Below are 22,979 nucleotides of genomic sequence, written 5' to 3'. Positions count from 1 at the left end.
CCCTCCTTTCTTCTCTTTATTGAACCTTAACTGCACCTCCAGTTACTATTTTAGCATTCTCCATTACTTATAAGAGGCATAATACGCATTCAGATTTGCCTCTAGCAAGATGCAAAACTACACTGACATTAAATATTTCCTGAGATAAGGCTGCTAAAACATGCAATCAGCTATTTCTAAAGCAGTCTGCAATCTCATAAAGCCTTTTCAAGCAGAGAAAGTATCTAGCAGCACTGCATTTAAACTAAATTCTGAATCCATCACCTATTTATCATCACAGCGCAATTTATTTTGATAGAATTGCTTCTAGCTGTACAAGTCTATGATTAACAAATGTCTATGTTTACTGAGACTTTACAAGTGTAAAGTATTCAATTCCTTTAATATCAACAAGAAAAATATACATTGCGAAAGCCCTTTAAGATTTTTTTATGTGTACTGTTCATTAAAAAGGATATTGTTCCAAAAATCTCATACAAGAAAAATTGTTGGCTGTCTGAGCCAAACCAATTTTTAAGTGAATATTATATTAGCTGTCCTGAACTGCTGCTATATTATTAAAGAGAGATGACTGTTAATAGCGAAGTTTAGCCCTAGATCCTGAGTTTCATATATGTTTAACAGGCAACAGAAGTTGCAAGCTCCAGAACTCTTTTGTACTGATAAGTGAAGCTAATCTGTTTGGCCTTGCAGAAAAATTGTGAAACTGGAAAATTTTGAAAAATGAAATTTTACTTAAGTTTTGCCAGGTTTGCCTTGTGGAGAAGCTTGAAACTGTAATGGGGGCCCCTGAGTTGGCATCCCTGGTAGGCCCCAAACACCCAAGTCAGACACAGAAAACAAGACATGCAATGAATAGAAATGGCCATAAGAGATACTGTTTTGAATAAAAACAAAATATCAGTAGTATTTCAGGAATGTAATACGGCAAAGGTATATTTGCTTAGAATTTAACTTTCTTTTATCATTCAAAATATACTTGTTTAATTATTTTTGGTGTTGAGCCCCTTAAATGTAGATGATTTTTTTTAAAGGTTACATAGGTGAAAAAAAAGTCCAATACATTATACTTGATACATGGCAGATGCAAAGTGCAGGGGTTCCCTTGATCCGGACATGGTGAGCCTTTAGTTTAGTTACCTCATTCACATGAATAAGAGTAAAATTTTTGGGCTTGGGCCCATTTTCTTTTTTATTTTGTGAGTCAAGGTGTTTTCTACAAAATAGCAATATCAGATGTACTGCAAGGCTATTCCCTGTGTGTAATTCTGTAAGACTGTACAGCGCTGCATACCCTTGTGGCGCTTTATAAATAAAGTTATACATACATACATACAAGGCTATTGGGTCATCAGATAACTACATGTGATTTATGAAAACCGTCATTAATAGGGTTATACTGACTGCATAGTTATTGCATTCAATTAAGCCTTAACACATGTGCTTTTGAATTTGCACATATGTCCTTTTGAATATGCTCTTGTTTGTCTTATGCTCTTATTTGTCTCTGGGGCATCCAAGGAACACAAGTAGGTAGCAGAGTTGGCCTTCACAAGAGAATACTTTTATAGTACCACAAAGTGTTACAGAACATTTTGAACAGAGCCCTTCAAGTATTGGGAAGTGCACAAAAATCAGAATTTTGTACAATATAACGCTAGTATCTAAAATGTAGTGTAGTACTCAAAATCAAAGACAACATTGATGATAGAATTCTACATGTAATTCAAAGCACCAATATTTTTGTAAATATGAAAGAAAAATTATTATTTCTGAAAGATCCCCTAACTGAAAGTTTTACGGCAGAATTAAAAATGAATTTTAATTTTTTACTTGTGCGCTTTATTGCTATAAGTTAAACAGCATATTGTTCATTTGGCATTAAAATGGCATTAAATTTTTGTAAAGAACACACTTAACCAAAATGTAAGGTATCAATAGGCAAAAAGAAAAAGTCTTTTATTACCAAATGCTGGGTGCTCTGTTTTGAAATGTAATACCTGCAGTTTATAACTATGAGAGAAAGAGGAATGATGGAACATAGATTAAGAAATTTAGCCTTGGAATTTCTATTTCTGCTTGAAGAAAGCCACGAGTCCTGACTGTCAGAGTGTCTTCATTTCCCATGAATAATGGAAATATTACAATTGGCACAGTCAAGGGGGAGAGGAAATCAATACAGCAGAATGAAAGGAAGACACCGATGAAATAGTATATGGAAATGGGAATTAAAATAGGTTACAATGGCTGGCAAAATCAAATCCAGAGATGAATGATAAACCAGATATCACTAGCTTTTTTCTAGCTGTATTTAGTAATAGTCTGAAATAACATGAAAGAGAACACTAAAAATTCATCCATTAAACATCAAATCTCTGTCACATTACAAAATGATTATTATCTTTAACTTTCTAGTTATAATCTAGACCCTATTATGTTTGTATATTTGAATATGTTTATTTCATTGCATTGCAAGAGTACATTATGCTGAACATTTGTACATTACATTAAGAAAAGTGAGGGACAATGAGGACAGTTAGTTTATATTATGTTGAGTGACCTATTAAAGAATCTCACCAAACTGGAATATATATATAGCAGTAAATATTGCCTTTTTACATCCTTTTCTTTGATCCACCATTTAGTGATGGGCTGTGTGCTCCCTTTAGAGATCACATGATCAGAAATAATGCAGCTTTAACTGTAACAGGAAGAAGTGTGGAAGCAAAAGTCAGAACTCTGTCCATTAACTGGCTGATGTGACTTAGCATGTATGTGTGCCCTTGGCTTGTTTGTGTGCACTGTGAATCCTATGATCCCAGGAGGCAGCACATAATTCTTAAAATGGCAATTTTCTATTTAGGAGTAACCTATAGAACATACTACTAAAAAAAGTATATTTTTCTGAAAATGGTTTATTTAGATGAAGCAGGGCTTTACATATGAAATTGTTTATGCAATATATTTTTAAAGAGGGGAGTATAGTGTTCCTTTAAGCAGTAAACTGGTTTATACAGTCAGCTTTGGAACAATTGCCCATGTAGGGTAAACCTCTCCTGCTTAGAAGTGGTTGAAGATTTTTACCCAAAATACAAAATTAAGAGCTTTACTTTGCACTTGTGTACCTCATCCCATTCAGTGTGTAGGGTCACCAGTCATGCAATAATCATACGTCTAACCAAATGTGTGTACATAACATGCCTAAAGAGTGGAAATACCTTGCATAAACAGTGGGAATTAGTCAATATCACATTTGGAATAATATGGCCTGCTGCGCTATAATTTTGGCAGAAAAAGCTGACATGAAGGTTTCAGTCCTGCAACAGCTGAATCAACAAATACTGCCTATATTGGAAATTGTTTCCTCAGTAGTAGGTTTTAAAAGGTAAACAGAATCTTATTCAGGTAAGAAATGTGCATTTGCAGTTCTGGGATCTAAGGAAGTAGACTTTTAGGTCTTCGGACCTGGGTGCAGCTATACTGATGCTTATCATACCGAAAGTAATACTGATATAAAAGAAGAATAGCATACTCTTAGCAGAAAAAGAGATAATCCTACATTGCTTTACATTACCTCACTATGCGGTATTTTACGGCTGTTCATCTCCTTCTTCCACAACTGAAGCAACAAATTTCTATATTCTTGGTTAAATGGGCCACTATAGGAAAGGAATCCTGTTGCTAAAAGAACATCTCCTACCAAGCGAGTGATTTGATTCTGGAAATTTTTGCTGCTCTCTGTCCAACGTATCTGTAGGGAAGATAACAGAAAACTTTTAACCGTACACTGTGTAGCTGCTTATATATTGTATTGAATAAAAAGAATAAAACATACATATTTTGGGCTTCACAATTCACACATTATAATCATTTTAATTGTTCAGCCATAAGAACCTTAGGTAGAAAAAAAATTTGCTACATAAGCACAATAGTATATTAGTTATGAAGAGCTCTGCATTTGAACGCTCAAGGGAAGAAAAGGATTTATTCATGTTTTTATGGTCTTATTTATGTTTAAATACAAAACTAAAAAGAATGGTAGATGCCTTCAGCTATCTTTGCCATTGAGCACAAAACTTTTATTCACATTTAAAAATATATTTTTGAAAATAAGAAAAGATCTATAAAAAATAAATATCTGCAATTCTTTACTAATTATGACCATATGTTTTCAGGAGCAATTCAGGGATGAACTTAGAACTGGGGTACCCCACGGCAATGCAGGAAGTCTGACCCCCCAGTCTTAAGTGGAAAGACCTAAGTTAAATCAAGCTGCACAGTTGGGACACCCTTGGAATACCAAAGATAAAAAAGGCCCGTGGCATAGATGAAGTTTAACCATACATAGCAATGGCAACCAAGGTAAATAGCAGGTACCAAAAAGCCCAATATAGAACAAAAAAACTGCATAACTGCAGTTTTGAATTGTGAACTGCCTATTGATTAGTTTAGCTAAATTAGGGAAGATGTGGGATGCCAGTTGATTTGGAACTACATCTACATCTCTAGCAGTGGCATTGATGGGAGCAACTAGTCACAGTGCAGCCAGTGCAATGCTGCAAGGGCCTACAAATTTTAGTGGCACACTTGGAATTAGAGTAGAGAGAGCTATTATTTTGTTTGACAAATGTAGTAATGGAGGGAGGGCTCAAAAGTGTAGTCTTGCTAGGGTGCTTTCAGTATTGTAAAAAGTATTTACAAGACTATGCATTAGAAATTCTATTTTTATAGCCTTGCTTTTTTAGTGATTTGATCATTGCTGCTTACTTTTTCTCCACCCAGCCCTTCAATGAGTGCTGTTGCATTAATCATTTTCCGCCTGCATGCCTCTGCATCATCCAGCAGTGCTTGCTTCTCCCTCATTGCTGCATCATACATGGCTTGCACATCATCTAACTCCCTTTGTTTGGCATCGAGTTGGCTCTGTGCATTGTTCAGTTCTTGTTGAGCAACAGCAAGCTTGGCTCCTTGCAATGCCAAGTTAGCCTAGAGAAAGAATTGTACATATATCATAATATACTTAGTATTTCCCCTCTATAATTAGACTGCATTGTTTCCTGTAACTTTGGCCCATAAATCTAAATAGGTATAATTACCTACTCCGCCAAACCATTAAATTGCAGTAGTGTTTCTTTAGACTGCAGCAAACATGTAAGTCAGTTAAATCATTCTAAGATTGTGTTACATTGTTTCTACTCCCATTTCCATAGTCATAAATCTGGCACTAAGGAGTATTTTACTGCAAATAACCCAACTTTACAAACATAACTAATTGTTAAGAAAGCAGTAGGGTGTCATTCTAATGAAGAATACTTCGGCACCCAGCAGCAAAATTCATTTTACTGCACCTTGTTTGTAGAATTTTTAAGACACTGTTGATTAAATTTTTTTTTTTCTATTTAGAATGATTTATTAACAGCAATAATTAAACTCAAATTTTAGTTTGGCAAAGACCCCTCTCTTTATACCCGTTTGGAGCACCATACAGTGCAGCATTTTAATTAACTCTTGTTTAATTTTTTTGTCTCTGAAGAATGGGTTGAAAAGCCCTTAGCAGACTGGAATGCAGCTGCTGATGCATATGTGTAATTATTATCACTAGAACAAGGAACAGGCTACTAAAAGACTCTTCTAGCAATTACCTGTAGTGCTAAATGTGTACATGTGTTTTTCAGAACATGCTTTTCGTGGCTGTTATGTAATGTAAAGAAGATCTATATTTTATAAAGGTGCAAGGAATACCTTGACAGTGCAAACAAAGAGAGCATTCCACTCCTCTAACAGGAGCAATACTTTAAAATTAGTACTCTGCATTTACATACTGTAGATGAAGTTAAACATATTCAGTCACTTAACAAGCTGTATGCCTATGCATGGCTACACATTCCTACTTGAATTTGCCCAGGCAGATTCATTGGCCAGCTACCAGAAACAGGTTCCCTTTCTTGTGACATAAAGACAGATGTGAGCTTAAAGCAGCAACAGTAGACAGTCTTGCTATATACACTTATAAACTGCAAGTCATTGTTTTTTGTGCCCAGTCAGTAAACCTATTGTTTTTCTCTTTCAGTAAACAGTCAGTAAACCTATAGTTTTTCACTTTTCATTCAAGTTGCAAGTGAGAGATAATCTTGCACGCATAGCTTAGTTATTTGTTATTAAATGCCTGACCAAAAACAATAAAGTCTGTTAAAAGAGTTATAACAGTGAATAGTATTTCAGTCTTTTACACCAAGCAAAATATATCAATATGTAATGTCATCAATAATCAATTAGAAGCAGATTGCCTTAGAAAGATAGCAATAGTGGGAGAGGCAAGTATTGGGCTTATGATGTGCTTCCATATATGAAAGCAAAAGGATACTAGAAAGGACAGGGCAAATGAAAATTAATTAAATCAAAGGCAGCTAATTGTTGTTGATGGAGGCAGTCCAAATTGTATATTTGTTTTTCATCTTCTATAATTTCTAGGTGCAGGTTAAAGTTCTTTATCATTTTGTTACAGTAAGTTTACAAATATGTGTGTAAAGACATAAAGACTTATGTTGAAAAAAGGTTGATAAATATATGATAGAGGACAATGAACCAAACAGTTGCCTAGTGGTGTAAAATAAAAAAGAATATTTTAAATCCTGTTTAAAAGTTAGAAAAATTATATTTGTATTAGTTCAAAAAAGGCCTTCTTGTATGCTATCTTTGGCCACTTCTTAATCAGTGTACAAATAGCTGCACCAAGGCCAACAGATCTTAGTTTACAAAGCAAAATCATATATTTATGTGAAATCTAAGCATCTAAATACACCTAAATAGATAATCTAATACTGCAGTGCAACTGTTAAAATTTCAACCGAACCCAATGTTGTGAATGGCACAACATCCTTGTGAATATTTTGGGCGTATACCTTTAAAGGAAGAACCTCTTTGTTAATTCCAAAGAAGTATGCCATTGCTTGAGTCCAGGAGCATAGCCCTGCAACATTTCCACAGACTTTCTTTGCTGACTCCAAATTGTAATCTTCCATGTCTAAGTACGGCTGCAGCAATTCAACTATTTCTTCTGTGATTGAGTCCTAAAAAAGATGATGCCATTAACATTTGCTAAACAGCAATTAAGCTTGAAGCCAGCAGCTATAATGTAAAACACCTTCAGATACATGATCCTAAGCAATCATACAATTACTATACTCAGTTCTTCAATAATATAACGGGGGTGTCAAAATGTAAATCTCAAAAACAACAAAGGTTCTCTCTATGTAATATAATTTTAATACTTAGATTTCACCAATAGACTCAGCTGGATATAAATATAATCATTTTCTTAGGCTTACATTGCATCTTTTGATCAGTAAATATAAATTCCGCATAAACTTTGATAAACAGCCTTGCTAATTTATATTATCTAAATTATATATGTAGATAAATAATTTAGATAATATAAATATATATTATCTAAATGATATGCCTTAAACAGATGACAATTTTTACTTGGCTTCATGCCAAGAAAAGCAAAACAAATATTTGTGCTGTTTCTGCTCTGCTTTTTCTTACCTTAAATTTGGAATATCACCTGCTTGTTGAGTTTAATAATAATAGCAGTAAAAAATGCAGATTGATTATAAAACCAAACCAAATGCTCATGACTGTTATTTTTATAACCAGGAATTCTGCTATTCAGCTTCCAGTCTGCCATTTGTGGTCCTGCATTGTTGCTAGGGTCAGTGATCTACATCATACTAAAAGTTAACTCAAAGATGAACAACCCCTTTAATTATTTGCTCCTCTCCTCTTTGAAATTCATAAATGTAATACACAGTAAAAAATAATTAGTAAATCACATATAGTATATCCTGTGTAGGCGTATCGCCTACACTTGATATACTACTCCAATATACAAAACTAATGGAAATAATACCATGCAAGTCAAACTCCAATGTTAGAATATTTATATATGTACAGAATAATTTTCAAGTAAGAAAATTGTAAATCTATCTTTTTTTTTTTATAGGAATGATTGTTATTGATTTTAACACACAACAAAACAAACAGTGAACATCGGGGAGGGGTAAGAGATTAATGCCATATCATACAATGGAGTTGAAAGACAAAAGGTTAATTTGTCACATATTTTCGTATTTTCCATATGATCGCAATACAATCTACATTACACAATACATTTATTCTGGATATCATTCCTTGGTTATTTGCATATTATCTGGTCCCCTTCCTTCCAGTCCTGCAGCTCACCATATACTTCACAATTGTTTTTAAATCGTTGGGGAGTTCCCTTTTATATATGAGTTAATGAATGGTAAGGTTTAATAATATAATAACATCCATTGCTGTACTGAGGATGGGTTCGGTCTCATCCATGTTTTGACAATTATTTTTCGGCATAAAATATTTGTGTCCTGTATTTCTGCCTAGCTATGCTAGTAGTGAGTATTTCATCTACTATGTCAAAAAGGTAATATGTAAGGAGACAGCCCCTTCTGCCCTACATCTGTGAGATCTGGCTTCTGTCCCATAGCCCTCTGCTTAGTAGGTGTAATTTAGAATTGGTGGAGCCATATTTTAGAGAAATTAGATAATAGTAGGTTTTGGTTGCAGCTTCCTCCCAGTCTTCCTCACTTCTGGTAGAGACTTCCTCCATTGTTGAATTGGGCCATAAATATGTGTTTCAGCTGGAAGTATCTGAATTGGGAGAGATTTGGGTCATTCGTTCTCCTTTAAGAGGTTATAAGTGACAAATGTTGAGCTCTTAAGAAGAAGTTTAACCCTTTCGCTGCAAAGCATGTATATCGTATCCGCTGTGTTCTATCTCCCATTTTGAACACATGTTGAGCAAAGTACAGCAAAGTTTGTTACCTATTAAGCTTATTTTGTGCCTCTGGCGAAAACTTGCCCCACTATACATGGTAGAGGTGGCGAGGCATCTTCTCTATTGGATAGTAGTCTTTTTAGGGAATTAGTACATTCCCGTATATTTTGCAGTTCTTGCCTTAGCAGAAACAGGTCTATGCGCAGTGTTATGTGCTGTAATGGATACCCAAGTCTATTGTATTGCTCCCAGAACTTCACACAGCGAGGGTTCTTGGTCTCCAATATGTGATGGTTGAATGTGCAGTTCTGGAGCTGAGGCAAATTGTGGTTCTGTTGCACTATTCGGCAATTGAACATGTGGTGTGTCAGGTCTTAAGGTGTAAGGGCTTGGCATGCCTTGGGACGATGGCTTTGGAAGGAATCTCTCCATTCTGCCTTCCTCTCGCAATTATTTTTATGCCCATCCATGTTGTTAGTCTTTTGGTGCATATAGGTGCACATTTGCAATGGTTAGTGGTCCTGGATAGTGTTTAGGATCACCGTTATTGGGAGAGAGCTCTCAATACACGTCTGCTTAGAGTGCCATCTTGGACACGCCCCCAATTAGCAAGCCTATCTTTCGATAGTGATAAGAGAATCTGTTGAAATTTGCAAAATGCATTTGGAATTTGCAAAATGCCAATTGGAATTTTTATTTGTTTTTCATGGCAACTTTTCTGTGCAAAATACTCTGCTGCTTTTTTATGTGACTTTTTCCCCAGTGAATCCATACCTGGTGAATATTATATTATTGAAGTAAGACGTATTTTGAAAGTTCCTTCATATTCTGCACACTGTACAACAGAAGGGTAAATACAAAACAGCAGATTGTTATAGGTTGAACCGAAAAATCCTTAGGGATTCAAAGCTGTTTGATCAGTTTTCCAATCAAAACTTTCCTAATTGTCAGGAATATTTCCTAAATTCAGAAAAGTTTTAGCAAATTGATATATTTATCAAAGCCTACACCTGTGTCAAAATATGTTCAACTGCTTTGAGCAGCCATACACCACTCTGCCCTATGGAGTCATAGTGCTAAGCCCTCAGGCCTCAGCAGTATTACCTGTTCTTGCTCTATGTTGCAAAACACATGCATGAAAAAAAAAATGGACAAATACTTCTGTTAATTTGTTAAATGTATGGAAGGGTAGCTATTGTTACAAATACACACAATTTAATGACATTTAGCTCCTTAATTGGCACAGTAAAAATACTCACTGATACAAAAGGTAATATATATATTTAAAATATCTGCAAAAGTTCCCATTCTTGATAAAATTGTACTACAATGTTCCAATATATAAGGGCAACTAGTGAAATGATGCTGTGCTTTTAGAAGAAAGCACATACATACAGTATATATATTTTTAAATCATTTACTGACCTTAAGTCAAATTCATAACCATAGAATCTTCTATGCCCAGTGAACGGAACAACAAAATCAGTTTCTGTTTATATTTAGTTTAATTACTAAATTAAGTGGGACTAAACTGAATGATTTTTCTGTCTGGGAACAAGCATTATGATCTTTGAAGTCACACTGCAGGACTATGCAGATATCGGGTTCCATTAGGACTCAAAGGAATAAAGTAATTGACACAATGGTGCGTAAAGCCAATTCTAACATTTCTCCTTATCTTTTTATACTTATGATACAAAACATGTTAGTTTTCAGTTAGTATCTACAAAAAAAATATTTTGTTTTTGGCACATGAATTGTTATATATGTGTTTATGAGATAAATAGACAGTACCCAATAAAATAGATGTATGTATATATATATATATATATATATATATCTATCGAACCCAGGGTGGCACTCTGCTTCAGCTCTTACCTCGGGTGCAAAGTAAATGATTTAAATATCCAAAAAAAAATATCCAACACCGAGTTTAATTTCAAAAAGATCAATTGTGTATTAAAAATGCATGAACAGCCAATGTTACGTTTCTCAAGGCTAACCCCATGTTTATCCATAGTGAACCAGCAAATAGGAAGTGACATCGGTGCATACACGCCATAAAGTTTCTGTCTGGGAACAAGCATTATGATCTTTGAAGTCACACTGCAGGACTATGCAAATATGGGGTTCCATTGTATATATATATATACTGTGAGAGATACAAGCAGTAAGAACACTGTTTGGTGTATTTTCCTCCATTGTTAAAGGTGAGATACATGTAGCACCAGGGAAAATGCCTGGTTTTGCAGCAGCTAATGCTGTTTTCATGCAAATGGATTAGGAAAAGCCATATAAGGGAGTCCTGGAGTAAATAAGTTAATAGGATAGGTCCTCCATTCCATACTCCAGTTTAGTATGTTGATTTGGCCAGCTGTAAGTAGCTGCCTGATTAGGCTGCAGGAGAGCAGCAAATAAAAGGACTGTGGGATTACACAGAGAGGTTAGGTGATTGGTAATTAAGGTTGGGGACTCAGAGGGGTTCACAGGGCAGGAAGGTTGCCTGCCTATGCGAGGAACTTCCAGAGGGGCTGGGGGTGCTGCCTGCCACTGCAAGGAGCAGAGGGAGCCGTGACCACGTGTTTGAGTGCCAGAACGTTGAGGCTTGGTGAGAAGCCTAAGTATGCCAGAAGCTGGTGAGCTGGTATCCCAGGAGGGGAGAAACAGCAGGGCTGAGTGATTAGCCCAGAGTGTTCACGAGTGTGAGAGTCACCGTGGATGTGTGAAAGTCATTGGGGATGGTGAGAAGCCCCGGGAAAAGGTTCCAGAGTGTGGAAGTTACCCTGGAAGGTGAGAGCCCTGAAGCAGGGACAAATCATAACCATGTTTGATGAACTGTTTATGAACTGACTTATATGTTTATGTTGGGAGGAGTTTACCCCAAATAAACCTATGTTTTTTTGAGAAAGAAACATGATGTCACGTGTTGTGTCCCTGTCTCTTATGCTCCAGATCCTCTGCATGCCTACCTACTATTGCTAATTTCCCCCAAAATTGCATGTACAGGCAGTCAAGCATATCACAATACGAAGTGGATAAGAACAGGCACTCATGTCTATATTAAACTGAAGTGATAAATTTATTAGAACGTGGAACCAACGTTTCAGCTGTGGAAACAGCCTTTGAAAGAGGCAGTGGAAACAGCCAAAACGTTATTTCCACATTCTAATTATATATATATATATATATATATATATATATATATATATATATATATATATATATATATATATATATATATATATATATATATATATATATATATATATATATATATATATATATATATATATATATAATTTCAATATTTGTCCATGTGTTATCCCTTTTTTTTGGGGGGGGGGGGGGGGGATATAGAAAATGACTGAATGATGGCACCTGCATTAATCAATGGAATAAATAGGTAATATGTGCATTTCATTTCAATGATTCGCTATGATGCTTGCTGCATTTACAAGCAATGATGTGTCCTTCGGCCAAAACATTTCAGATCTTCCTGTTCCTACACTTATAGTTCTAATATAAATTAGACGTAATGTAACATGAAGCACACTGAACTCATGGGATAGCCCAAATCTGTATGTTTTATAACATGAATGTTTTACTTGCTTTATCTGTTCCACAGAATAATCGTATTAAGGTATTTCCCCATCATTTCCCACATATTGGTTGTACCTTTGGGAAGGTTAGCAGAGAATTGAGAAATCCTGAGTTATTCATCAGTTTCAGTGCCTCGCCCCAGGAAGGTTTTACACATGGTCTTTCTGGATCAGCTGTGACTGGATCAATTTTCCTTTGGAATAGCAGTAACGCGCAATCCATGATTCTCATAATTAAATGAGGAGGTCTACCCAGTTTGCGAACAGTTGCTATATCAGCAGGCTTTATAGTCTGAAAGAAAGTGCATGAGATTAGTTATTCCTTAATTTATTCACTATTATTTTGTTCTGCAACAAAATGAAATACATTGTCAAGTGGAGTCTTAAACAATATAGAAATTATTTAAATCCCAGTTAGATTTGTTAAGTATGAAAGCATATGTGTTCTTTATTTGGCGAGCACAAAAAATGCTAGTTACAATTTTAAAACCACATTAAATAGGGGAAAAGATGGCTAGAGGGTTGGAGGAGATTTTAAACTAGAAATAAGGGGGAGGGTGCAGCGGGTAATTCTGTGGTAGACAGGATAGATGAGGTAGTGGGCATAGTAAGGGAAAATGGGGGAGGAGACTTGCTTCGGGATATTGATAATGGCAGGGAGGCCCATAAGTTGTTTACACGTCATTCTCAAGCCAGTACCAGTATTAAATGTATGTTTACCAATGCAAGGAGTCTGACTGGTAAAATGGGAGAGCTGGAGGTACTGGTGTTGGAGCGGAAATATGACATGATTGGCGTTGCTGAAACTTGGTTGAACGAGTTGCATGATTGGGCAGTTAATATTGGGGGTTATACATTGTTTCGGAGAGACAGGGGCAATAGAAAAGGAGGAGTGCGTCTGTTCGTTAAGCAGGAATTAAAAGCAAATATTAAAAAGGAAGTGATGGGGGTAACAGAGGGAGCTGAATCCTTATGGGTTGAGCCTCACAGATAGTAAAAAAAATCTACCAAATTAATTGTAGGGGTATGCTATAGACCTCCTAATGTAAGTGAGGAGGAGGCTCAGCTCCTGTTGCAAATAGAAAAGGCTGCTAGTTTGGGGCAAGTGATAATAATGGGGGATTTTAATTATCCTGATATTGACTGGAGCCATAGTGTTGCCAGGACAGTAAATGGGAAGTTGTTTATAAACTTGCTGCATGACAACTTTATGTCACAGGTTGTAGAGAAGCCAACCAGGATCCATGCTATATTGGATCTAGTGATCTCTAATGACCCAGAACGTATAGCAAATGTGCAAGTGGTTGAACCCCTGGGTAATAGTGACCATAATGTTATTTCATTTGATGTTTGGTGCAGGAAAAAAAAAAATTACACTGGGGCAACAAAGACACTGAATTTTAGAAAAGCAAATTTTAGCTCCTTAAGGACAGCGCTTCGGGGCATAGATTGGGGCATTTTCTGATAAAAACACAGAGCAGAAATGGTTGTCATTTAAAATGATATTAAATCATTACTGTTCTCAATTTATTCCATTAATAAGAAAAAGTAGAAGTGTTAAGAATCACCCTAAAGACTAAAGAAGTTAATAGGGTAAAAAAGGAAAGCTTTTAAGAAATATAAGTCAGAGGGGACAGTAGCTGCGTTTAATGAATATAAACACTATAACAAGTGTTGTAAAACAGCAATCCGGAAGGCAAAGATAGAAAATGAGAAGCGCATTGCGGCAGAGGCCAAGACTAACCCCAAAAAGTTTTTTAAGTATATTGAAAAGATGTAAGAAGTAAGTAAAAAGATGCAAATTGAGGGTATGGCCCCACTGAGTTATAGTAACAATATGGTTACAGCGGGTACAGAAAAGGCAGATGTGCTTAACCAGTTCTTTTCTTCTGTGTACACAGTAGAGGAGCCGGTGGGCCAAGTCCCACCCAATAGCTGCTCTGTTGCCTCAGCTCCAACTACGCAGTGGTTGACACAGGATATGGTGCTTAAAGGGTTACACAAGATAAATGTAAACAAGGCACCTGGGCCAGATGGAATACACCCTCGGGTACTGAGAGAGCTAGGGTCAGAATTACAGTGGCCCTTGTTTCTGATACTCTCAGACTCGCTTTCATCAGGTATGGTACCTAGGGATTGGAAGAAGGCGAATGTCATTCCTATATTTAAAAAGGGAGTAAAATCTTAGCCTGGCAATTATAGGCCTGTAAATTTGACATCCGTGGTGGGCAAGTTATTTGAAGGCTTGTTAAGGGATCACATACAAAATTATGTACTGGAGAATGGCATTATGAGCAGTAATCAGCATGGCTTTATGAAGGATCAATTTAATTGCTTTTTATGATGAGGTAAGTAAGAAGCTGGACAGTGGGGATGCAGTAGATATAATCTATTTGGATTTTGCCAAAGCATTTGATACTGTTCCCCACAAACGACTGCTTTCTAAACTAAGGTCGGTTGGTCTTAGTGAAGTTGTTTGCACATGGATAGAAAACTGGCTACAGGATCGGGTACAGAGGGTGGTTGTTAATGGTACATTCTCTACTTGGAATAAGGTTCTCAGTGGGGTCCCTCAGGGTTCTGTACTGGGTCCACTTTTGTTTAACTTGTTCATAAATGACTTAGGGGAGGGTATTACAGAGCGCTGGTAAGGCCCCATCTAGAATATGCTGTTCAGTTTTGGTCTCCAGTGCTCAAACAGGACATTATTGAATTAGAGAGGGTCCAGAGAAGGGCAACTAAGCTGGTAAAGGGTATGGAAAGTCTCAGTTATGAAGAAAGACTGGCCAAGTTGGGTCTGTTTACACTGGAGAAGAGGCGCTTAAGAGGTGACATGATAACTATGTATAAATATATAAGGGGATCATATAATAACCTTTCTAATGTTTTATTTACCAGTAGGTCCTTCCAACTGACATGAGGGCACCCACTCCGTTTAGAAGAAGGGAGGTTCCATTTAAATATTCGGAAAGGATTTTTTACTGTCAGAGCTGTAATTCTCCTGAAGGGAATACAGGGTTATGGGAGATAGCTCATAGTACTAGTTGATCCAGGGACTGGTCCGATTGCCATCTTGGAGTCAGAATGGAATTTTTTCCCCTCTGCGGCAAATTAGAGAGGCTTCAGATTGGGTTTTTTGCCTTCCTCTGGATCAACTAGAAGTTAGGCAGGACGTATGTCTTTTTTTCAACCCAACTTACTATGTTACTAAATAGTACCATGCTCCATATGTCTATGAAACATTCAAACAAATACAGTGTCATCTGATGCATTTGAATCTCAATAAAAAGAAACATTGTAAAACTAATAATCAAATCCATATTTAAAGAATGAATATATTAAGTTAAAGTGCAGTGATGTAGGCACAGCAGAATAATTTTAGGAGAACGTGTTGCACCATGATTCCTATTATTTTGCGTTGAAAAACCCAACATACTGTTCTTCGACTTCAGCTTATTCTTCCGCTTTTTCTTCTTATTCTTAGCGCCCCCCATTTTCTAAACCCTACTCCTCCTACAGTTTTAGGGGTACAACACCCAGACTCACCACACTTCTTCATCCTATAGCAGAGCAGGGTGCTTGTACTTCCTGCCCCCCTTCTTTTTGTGGCGCCACTCCAAACGCCCCAGTTTTGACTTTGACATGGAAGATTTTCAAACTGCTTACACTCTTACAGCTTTGAAGCTACACTCCCCAAACTTGAATAACATAATCATAGGGTAACCCTTATTGCAACAATGGCATTTGTTGGCTGACCCAATGTGGGAGGAGTCAACAACAGTCAATCAAATTTCACCAATTGACTTTAATGGGGAAATTTAAACTACTGCCACTCTTACAGCTATGTGGGTACACTCACCAAACTTGAATCACATAGTCATGGGGTCAGCCGGAATGAAAATGATATTTGTTGGATTCCCAAAAGTGGGTGGAGCTACAAACAACCAAGATTTTACCTTTTAACTTTGAGCAGAGGAAATTCAATCTGCTGCCATTCTCACAGTAATAACGCTAAGGCCCCCAAACTTTGTAGAGTTAGGCACCAGGTAACTGTAGTTCAAGGTTAGATAAAATGGGCAGAGCCACCAGCAGTGAATCAGATTTTACTTATTGACTTTCTATGGGGAAATTCAACCTGCTGCCATTCATGCCACAGTATTAACACAAGGGTACCCAAACTCTTAACAGTTGGTGACTAAAGAACTGCAATTTTAGGTTAAAAAAGTGGGTGGAGCACCAACAGCCTATCAGATTTCATCTTTTGACTTTTTTTTGTTTGACTTTAAAATGCTGCCATTCTTATACTATTTACGTCAGGGTCCCCATACTTTGCACAGTAAGCCACTTGTTGACAATAATTCAAGATTTGAAAAAAGTGTGTGGAGCCTTAGACAGCCAATCAGATTTATTTTATTGATTTTAATGGGGAAATTTAAAGTTCTGCCATTCTTTAAGTATTATTTCCAGGGTTTGCAAAGTTAGTCACTGGGTATTAGCGGTTCCGTTAGAAAAAGTGGACGGAGCCAAGAACAGCCAATCATATTTCACCTATTTACTTTTAATGGTGAAATGTAATTGCAGTCAGTCCCACAATTTTTACGCCACAGTTGGTCACTGGGGGACTGTAGTTCAAAAATAGTAAAAGTGGGTTGGGCCACAAACAGCCAAACAGATTTTATCCATTGAATTTCACTGGTTTAAATTTAACATGCTGTCATTCTCACACTATTTATGCCAGGGTGCCCAAACTTTGCAGTTTGTCACTGGATGACTTCGACTCAAGGTTAGAAAAAAGGGGCACACCCACCAACCGCCAATAACAATTCATCTATTGACTTTTATTGGTTTTAATTTAAACTGCTGCCATTCTTTTAACTATTAATCCTATGGTCCCTAAACTTTGCAGAGTTAGTCACTGGTTAACTGCAATTCCAGGTTAGAAAAAGTGGATGGAGCCTCCAACCGCCAATCAGATGTCATTCATTAACTTGCAGTTGGGAAATTTAAATTGCCCCCCCGAATCATTGCTGCTTTATCTTGAATAAACATGCAGGGGCTGAGCCCCGCTTGCATCACACCTGTTGTGCCAGACTAATTTGTGCTGAAATATAAATTGCTGCCATTCAGATAAAACCAGGGTCCCCAAACTTTGCACAGTGGTCTGTATTATATAACTGTGGTCCAGATTGCACTTGATTTGATACGTAACATTTACACATGTATAGGGTAAACTGGGCTTCTCACCTCAAGAGCAGCCTCTGCTTCTTGCAAAGCAGGTCTGGCAACTTCAAGTTTTTCCTCAGCCGCAGCTTTGTCAATTGCAATTTCATCAACAATAGCCTGGGCCTTGTCCTTCACTTTTTGCACCTGCATTTTTACTTTCTCTGCAGCATGGGCTTTAAACGTTACTTCCTGCAAAACTTCATCAGCCTTCTTTGAGGCAACAGCCAAGTCTTTCTCCTTAACTGCTAATTCCTTTGAAAGCTGGTTCACAGAAACTTCCGCTTCCATCAGTTTTGCAAGACCTGTAAATATAAGGTAGAAAATAAAGCTAAAAAATATATGCTTATTACCATTTAGGTATATGATTAAGATTGGATGTATATTGGTAAATATATATATATATATTTATATATATGCACACATATTACAAGTAAAGTAAATGCAATATTATAACAATAATTTGATCTTCACATGCTTTCCACCAAGGATGTTTATTAAGTTGTGGATAATGAATTCTTTCCAATTTTTTTACCAGTTTCTGTGAGAGATTCTTAAGCAGGAGGCAGAATGTAATTATTCCTATAGATCTTTACTGAAAAATGTTTAGAAAATTAAAATGGTTTATAATCTAAATCTTAATGCATTTATTCAGCTACATACAGTACTGTTAAAAAATTTTAATTTCCCTTTGTATTTGTGGGGTGCAATGATTTTCAGCCTTTAACATTTCAAGCTTATCTCAGCCAAGTTTTCTTATATTGTTTTTGCACTATAGATGTAGAAGTGGCAACAGCTTTTGCCATGTAGGAGGAAACATATAGTTTAGTGCAAATCTGGTAAAGATTTGCTACCACTAATAAAAATATTAAAGGAGAAGGAAAGGCTAAGTCACTTGGGGGTGCCAAAATGTTAGGCACCCCCAAGTGACTTTAATCGCTTACCTTATACCCCGGGCTGATGCCCCTGTTCAGAGAAAACTGCACCAGCCGGGGGTACCTGCAGCGTGCGATACCTCCATCCGTGTTTGCTCTTCAAGCAAAATCCCTGGGCTGGCGCATGCACAGTAGATTGAAAAGCCGACTTTTTTTGTTAAATTTCAGCTTTTCACTCTATTGCGCAAGCGCAAACACGGAAGAGGAGACACTCGCTGCAGGTACCCCGGACTTGTGTGGTTTTCTTCGAACAGGGGCACCGGCCCGGGGTACAAGGTAAGCCCTTAAAGTCACTTGGGGGTGCCTAACATTTTGGCACCCCCAAGTGACTTAGCCTTTCCTTTTCCTTTAAGCCATCAATGTATATTCTTGTTGCAGTTCCCTAAATACTATAAAAAAGTTACTTACTAACTGCTATAAGTTAATCTCAGTGGCCTCAGTGGCATGAGGTCATAACTCAGTAGAACAAAAGAATGACATCATTCCAACAATAAATATGCAAAACATTCTTTAGAGTTCTTCTAGATTATCTGCAGACCATCGAAACAAGTGACGAGCAAAAGTCAGACTTGTGTGCTTGTGAGGCAACTTGAAAAAATATTGTTATTTTCTTTAATTAAGACTTCAAAAACAGTGTGCAAAGTGTAGTGTACAACAAGCACATTTTGTGCACGTTGCAAATTGCAGAATTGCCACTAGTCAGTGCTTCATTTTGGAGTGCAGAGACCTGCCCCTTTAAACCGAAGGCTGCCTCTGTTCATCACTATTGTATTCATGAGGGGTAGGCAAGGGGAGTTCAGGTGTTGCCCCTCTCACCCCAAATTTGAGCTTCATTCAGATGCTGTGGTTTGCAGCTCACACTGGATTTTGCTGGACTAGCACTAAAGGGCATGCTCTGTCCCCCAGGCTGCTGTAAATGACACCTACTGTATTGTGCTCTTTCCCATATATAATAATCCTGGGGCACACATTATCAGTCATCGCCAACCTGTAATCTAAATTAATATATCGGGTTTCAGAATTTATTTATGCTGCTGCAAAGATGTGGGTAAACTGTTAATGGCAATGTAATTCTTGTTGTCTTTACAGTAAATTAAATAGAAAGTTAGATTTACTCTACCTGTTTTCATACGGTTAGATAGATTCCCAACGTATTCAATTTTCTCCCCATAAATTGTTTTATAGCCACCAATAAAAGAAAGATATGACTTTGGAGTGACATATGTCTGGCGCCTGTAACGTTCAAAGTATTCAACACATTTTTCTGCAACAATGTCTTGAAATGTGCCCATTGTGTTAACAACACTTTGCTTCACCTCTTCGTTGCATTCAATTTTGTAGGAGGAGAGGAAGTGTTGAGCAACAGCCACTAAAGCATCCCTTGGCCAACGCTGAAACCAATCCATGGTACATCCAGAGATCAACCCAGGGAATTTGAGCGCTCTTGTCCTAAATTTCTCTCCAACTGGAGAAAAGCAAAGCACTACATGCAGATTTCGCCGAACGCGTGAAAGGAAGTAATCATATAGATTTTCAGCAGTGGGAGCACGCCTTGGATGTTCTTTCTTCATAACTGGAATTAAGTCTTGTGTGATTTCATCTATTTCATCTCTTGCAAAGAGATTGGACACTTCCCCAGATGCCAAAACATTGTTCATATATTCTAGAAATGATTCATCTTTAATTTCATTATCTGTAAATATAAAGGTAATTCCACAACCTTTCTGGCCAGCGGTACGGTACAGAATTTTCAGATCATCCATTAAGTTATTTGTACCATAGGTTCTGCAAAAAAAAAAATGTATCAGATTAATTTATTATATACAGGTATGTGAACAATTATCCAGAAACCTGTTACCAAGAAAGCCCCGACTTATGGGAAGACTATCTCCCATAGACTCCATTTTAATCAAACAATTCATATTTTGAAAAAGTATCTCCTTTTTCTCTGCAATAATAAAACAATAGCTTGTACTTGATAATTGCTACTTATAGAAGGCAAAACAATCCTATTGGGTTTAATTAATGTTTAAATAATTTTTATTAACTTAAAGGAGAAAGAAAGGTAAAAACTAAGTACTGTATATACTCGAGTATAAGCCTAGTTTTTCAGCACCCAAAATGCGCTGAAAAAGTCACCCTCGGCTTATACTTGAGTCAGGTGCCATGGGTCCCTCCAGACTAGCACCCTCTGTCCTTTGTGTGCAAATTAGGCCCCCCGCAACCAGACCCTCCAGTGCCCTGGCCCACGCAATACTTATTCCCCCCTTACGTGTCCTCCGGGACTGGGTCTGCTGCCAGTTTGCCAATGCACAATGAGCATAGGGTAGTACTCATATTGTTTTTGTTGACCCTCTTCTCCACTTACAGAGCTAGTTTACGGTTTTTCTTTTAAATAAATATTTAAAAACCTATTCCTCACTGATGCCTCAATTTATGTAATTTACTGGTTTTTATTTTGATTATTGAAACTTAGCAGTATCGGCTGCATTTCCCACCCTAGGCTTATACTCGAGTTAATAAGTTTTTCCAGTTTTCTTAGGTAAAATTAGGTACCTCGGCTTATATTCGGATCGGCTTATACTTGAGTATATACGGTAAGCTTTATCAGAAAGGTCTATGTAAATACAGCCATAAGCACTCACAGAAACGCTGCACTGACTTCTCAATGAAAAGATTTCTTGTGTCTGAAATTCATGTACCAGAGACACCCAGCTCTTTGCTGTCTCCTCTCTCCTGCTCCCCCCTCCCTCAAGAATGCTAAGAACTCACTCCCCCCCCCTTAGGAATGTGGATCTGAGCCAATCAGCAGGAAGCAGACTCATAGTCTAACTAACTGAGTATGTTCACTTGGTCTGGGTGTCTGTGCAGGAGCGAGGCATTATGGGAACTTTCTTTACACAGCTGTTAGGCTTCTGATCATCTGAACAGGTGAAATATGGGGAGACTTAAGGGCACTATTGAGAGAACTGAAGGTATGCCTGCAGCTTGAGATTAACACTTTATTCGCCTTTCCTTCTCCTTTAAGGTAATCCAAGTTAAGTAAAGATATCTTATCCAGAAAACCCGAAGTCCTGAGGATTCAGGATACTTTTCCTTAAACTGAGTTAAAATGAGCAAATACTAAAGTGAGAAAAATAGTTTGGGGTAGACAGGCAGTTTCCTCTTACGGTTTATAATATATTTAGGGCTAAAGGTCTCACTGCATTTAATTTAATTAGGATGTCGGTACCCTCTACCTTTTACTACATATTGCACCTTTAAAGTGGGGGTATTGTTTTTACAAGCTATTGTGCCATGAGTATATGCATGGCCTGTACTGTACAGACTGATATAGAGAATCTGACGCTTATGGTATTTGAGAACTTTTTTTGACAGCATATTTTAGCACTTTCTGGCATAAATTGAAGCCACCTAACAACAAATACAGGCAGTTCCAAAAAGCTTTTTAGTAACCACCTGTACTAAATGTTGGCAAGCTCCTCCTCCTACCGCTCAATATCTCACCCATTGGCTTCGACCTCAACACCCCCGCCCCTTTGGAGTTACAGGCAGCAGCGGTACAAGCCTAGGTAACGACCCCCCACCCTGGCGCCCTAGACCTGTGCCTACATTTGCCTACCCCTAATTCTGGCCTTGGCTCTGGTACATAGGGCTGATTCCTGATGTTCTTCAACCCCACATCTTGTGTCTCATACCCATTTTCATTTTAAGATTGTCAGCTTTAATGAGCAGGGCCTTTGTTCTGCCTCCTGTACCTCTGTCTTTGATATATGCACACTTCTATTTTGCATCATCGCTGAATATGCTACAGTATATTTGTTATTTATAACTATAAATGTTATTTAGCTAAATCTGCTGTTTTTATAACCTGAAAACCACTAGTAGTCATTCATAAAGTTAAACGTAGCATCTAATTAAAAGGCAGGGACACTTTCTGTACTCAATGTTTTCCAAACTGATGCTGAGTTTTAAAATGGAAATTATAAGCCTGGGGTTTGTTTGTATCTAGCAGCAGTGATTTTTCACCATGAAATCTGAGCTGTTTCAAAACGGCTCAGCATGAACAGTAAGTTTGGAAAGATGAACTACAGATGACTGTGACAGTAGAACACAATCAATACAGAGCTTTCCACAAGTTGTGAATTGAAAAATGGAAGAGCATTAATCTACCTTCAAATCTGATTTGAAATAGTTAGACATTTTGGAATCAGTCTTAAGAATACATGGAGCCAAATACTTTGCACATTTTAAACAAAGCATTGCCAGCATAATGTTGCAGTTTTTGTTTTTAATTTTGCTCTGGAACTGTCACTTCACTCAGAACTGATCGATAGCCTCTTAACGTGCAACAGGTGAAATCTATATTTATGTTGAGAGAGTGCTGTGAACAGATGGGACCTGGTC

At 37.3% G+C, this 22,979-nt stretch overlaps 1 protein-coding gene across 3 annotated transcripts in view; it reads right to left on the bottom strand.

The window, feature by feature from the left end:
* Positions 1–22,979, bottom strand: part of LOC100488102 (dynein heavy chain 5, axonemal) — a 267,205-nt gene that overhangs the window by 72,807 nt on the left and 171,419 nt on the right. For all 3 annotated transcript variants that reach the window (XM_031903513.1, XM_031903511.1, XM_031903512.1), the window contains 6 exons: positions 19,693–20,357; positions 17,662–17,942; positions 12,494–12,709; positions 6,903–7,070; positions 4,768–4,986; positions 3,575–3,751 (listed from right to left, as the gene is read on the bottom strand). In XM_031903513.1, coding sequence (XP_031759373.1) covers positions 3,575–3,751; positions 4,768–4,986; positions 6,903–7,070; positions 12,494–12,709; positions 17,662–17,942; positions 19,693–20,357 — 1,726 coding nt within the window. The remainder of the gene's footprint in view (positions 1–3,574; positions 3,752–4,767; positions 4,987–6,902; positions 7,071–12,493; positions 12,710–17,661; positions 17,943–19,692; positions 20,358–22,979) is intronic.

Source organism: Xenopus tropicalis, chromosome 6, assembly GCF_000004195.4.
Source record: "Xenopus tropicalis strain Nigerian chromosome 6, UCB_Xtro_10.0, whole genome shotgun sequence".
Lineage (NCBI taxonomy): Eukaryota > Metazoa > Chordata > Amphibia > Anura > Pipidae > Xenopus > Xenopus tropicalis.
This window is presented reverse-complemented; position numbering and strand designations above follow the sequence as displayed.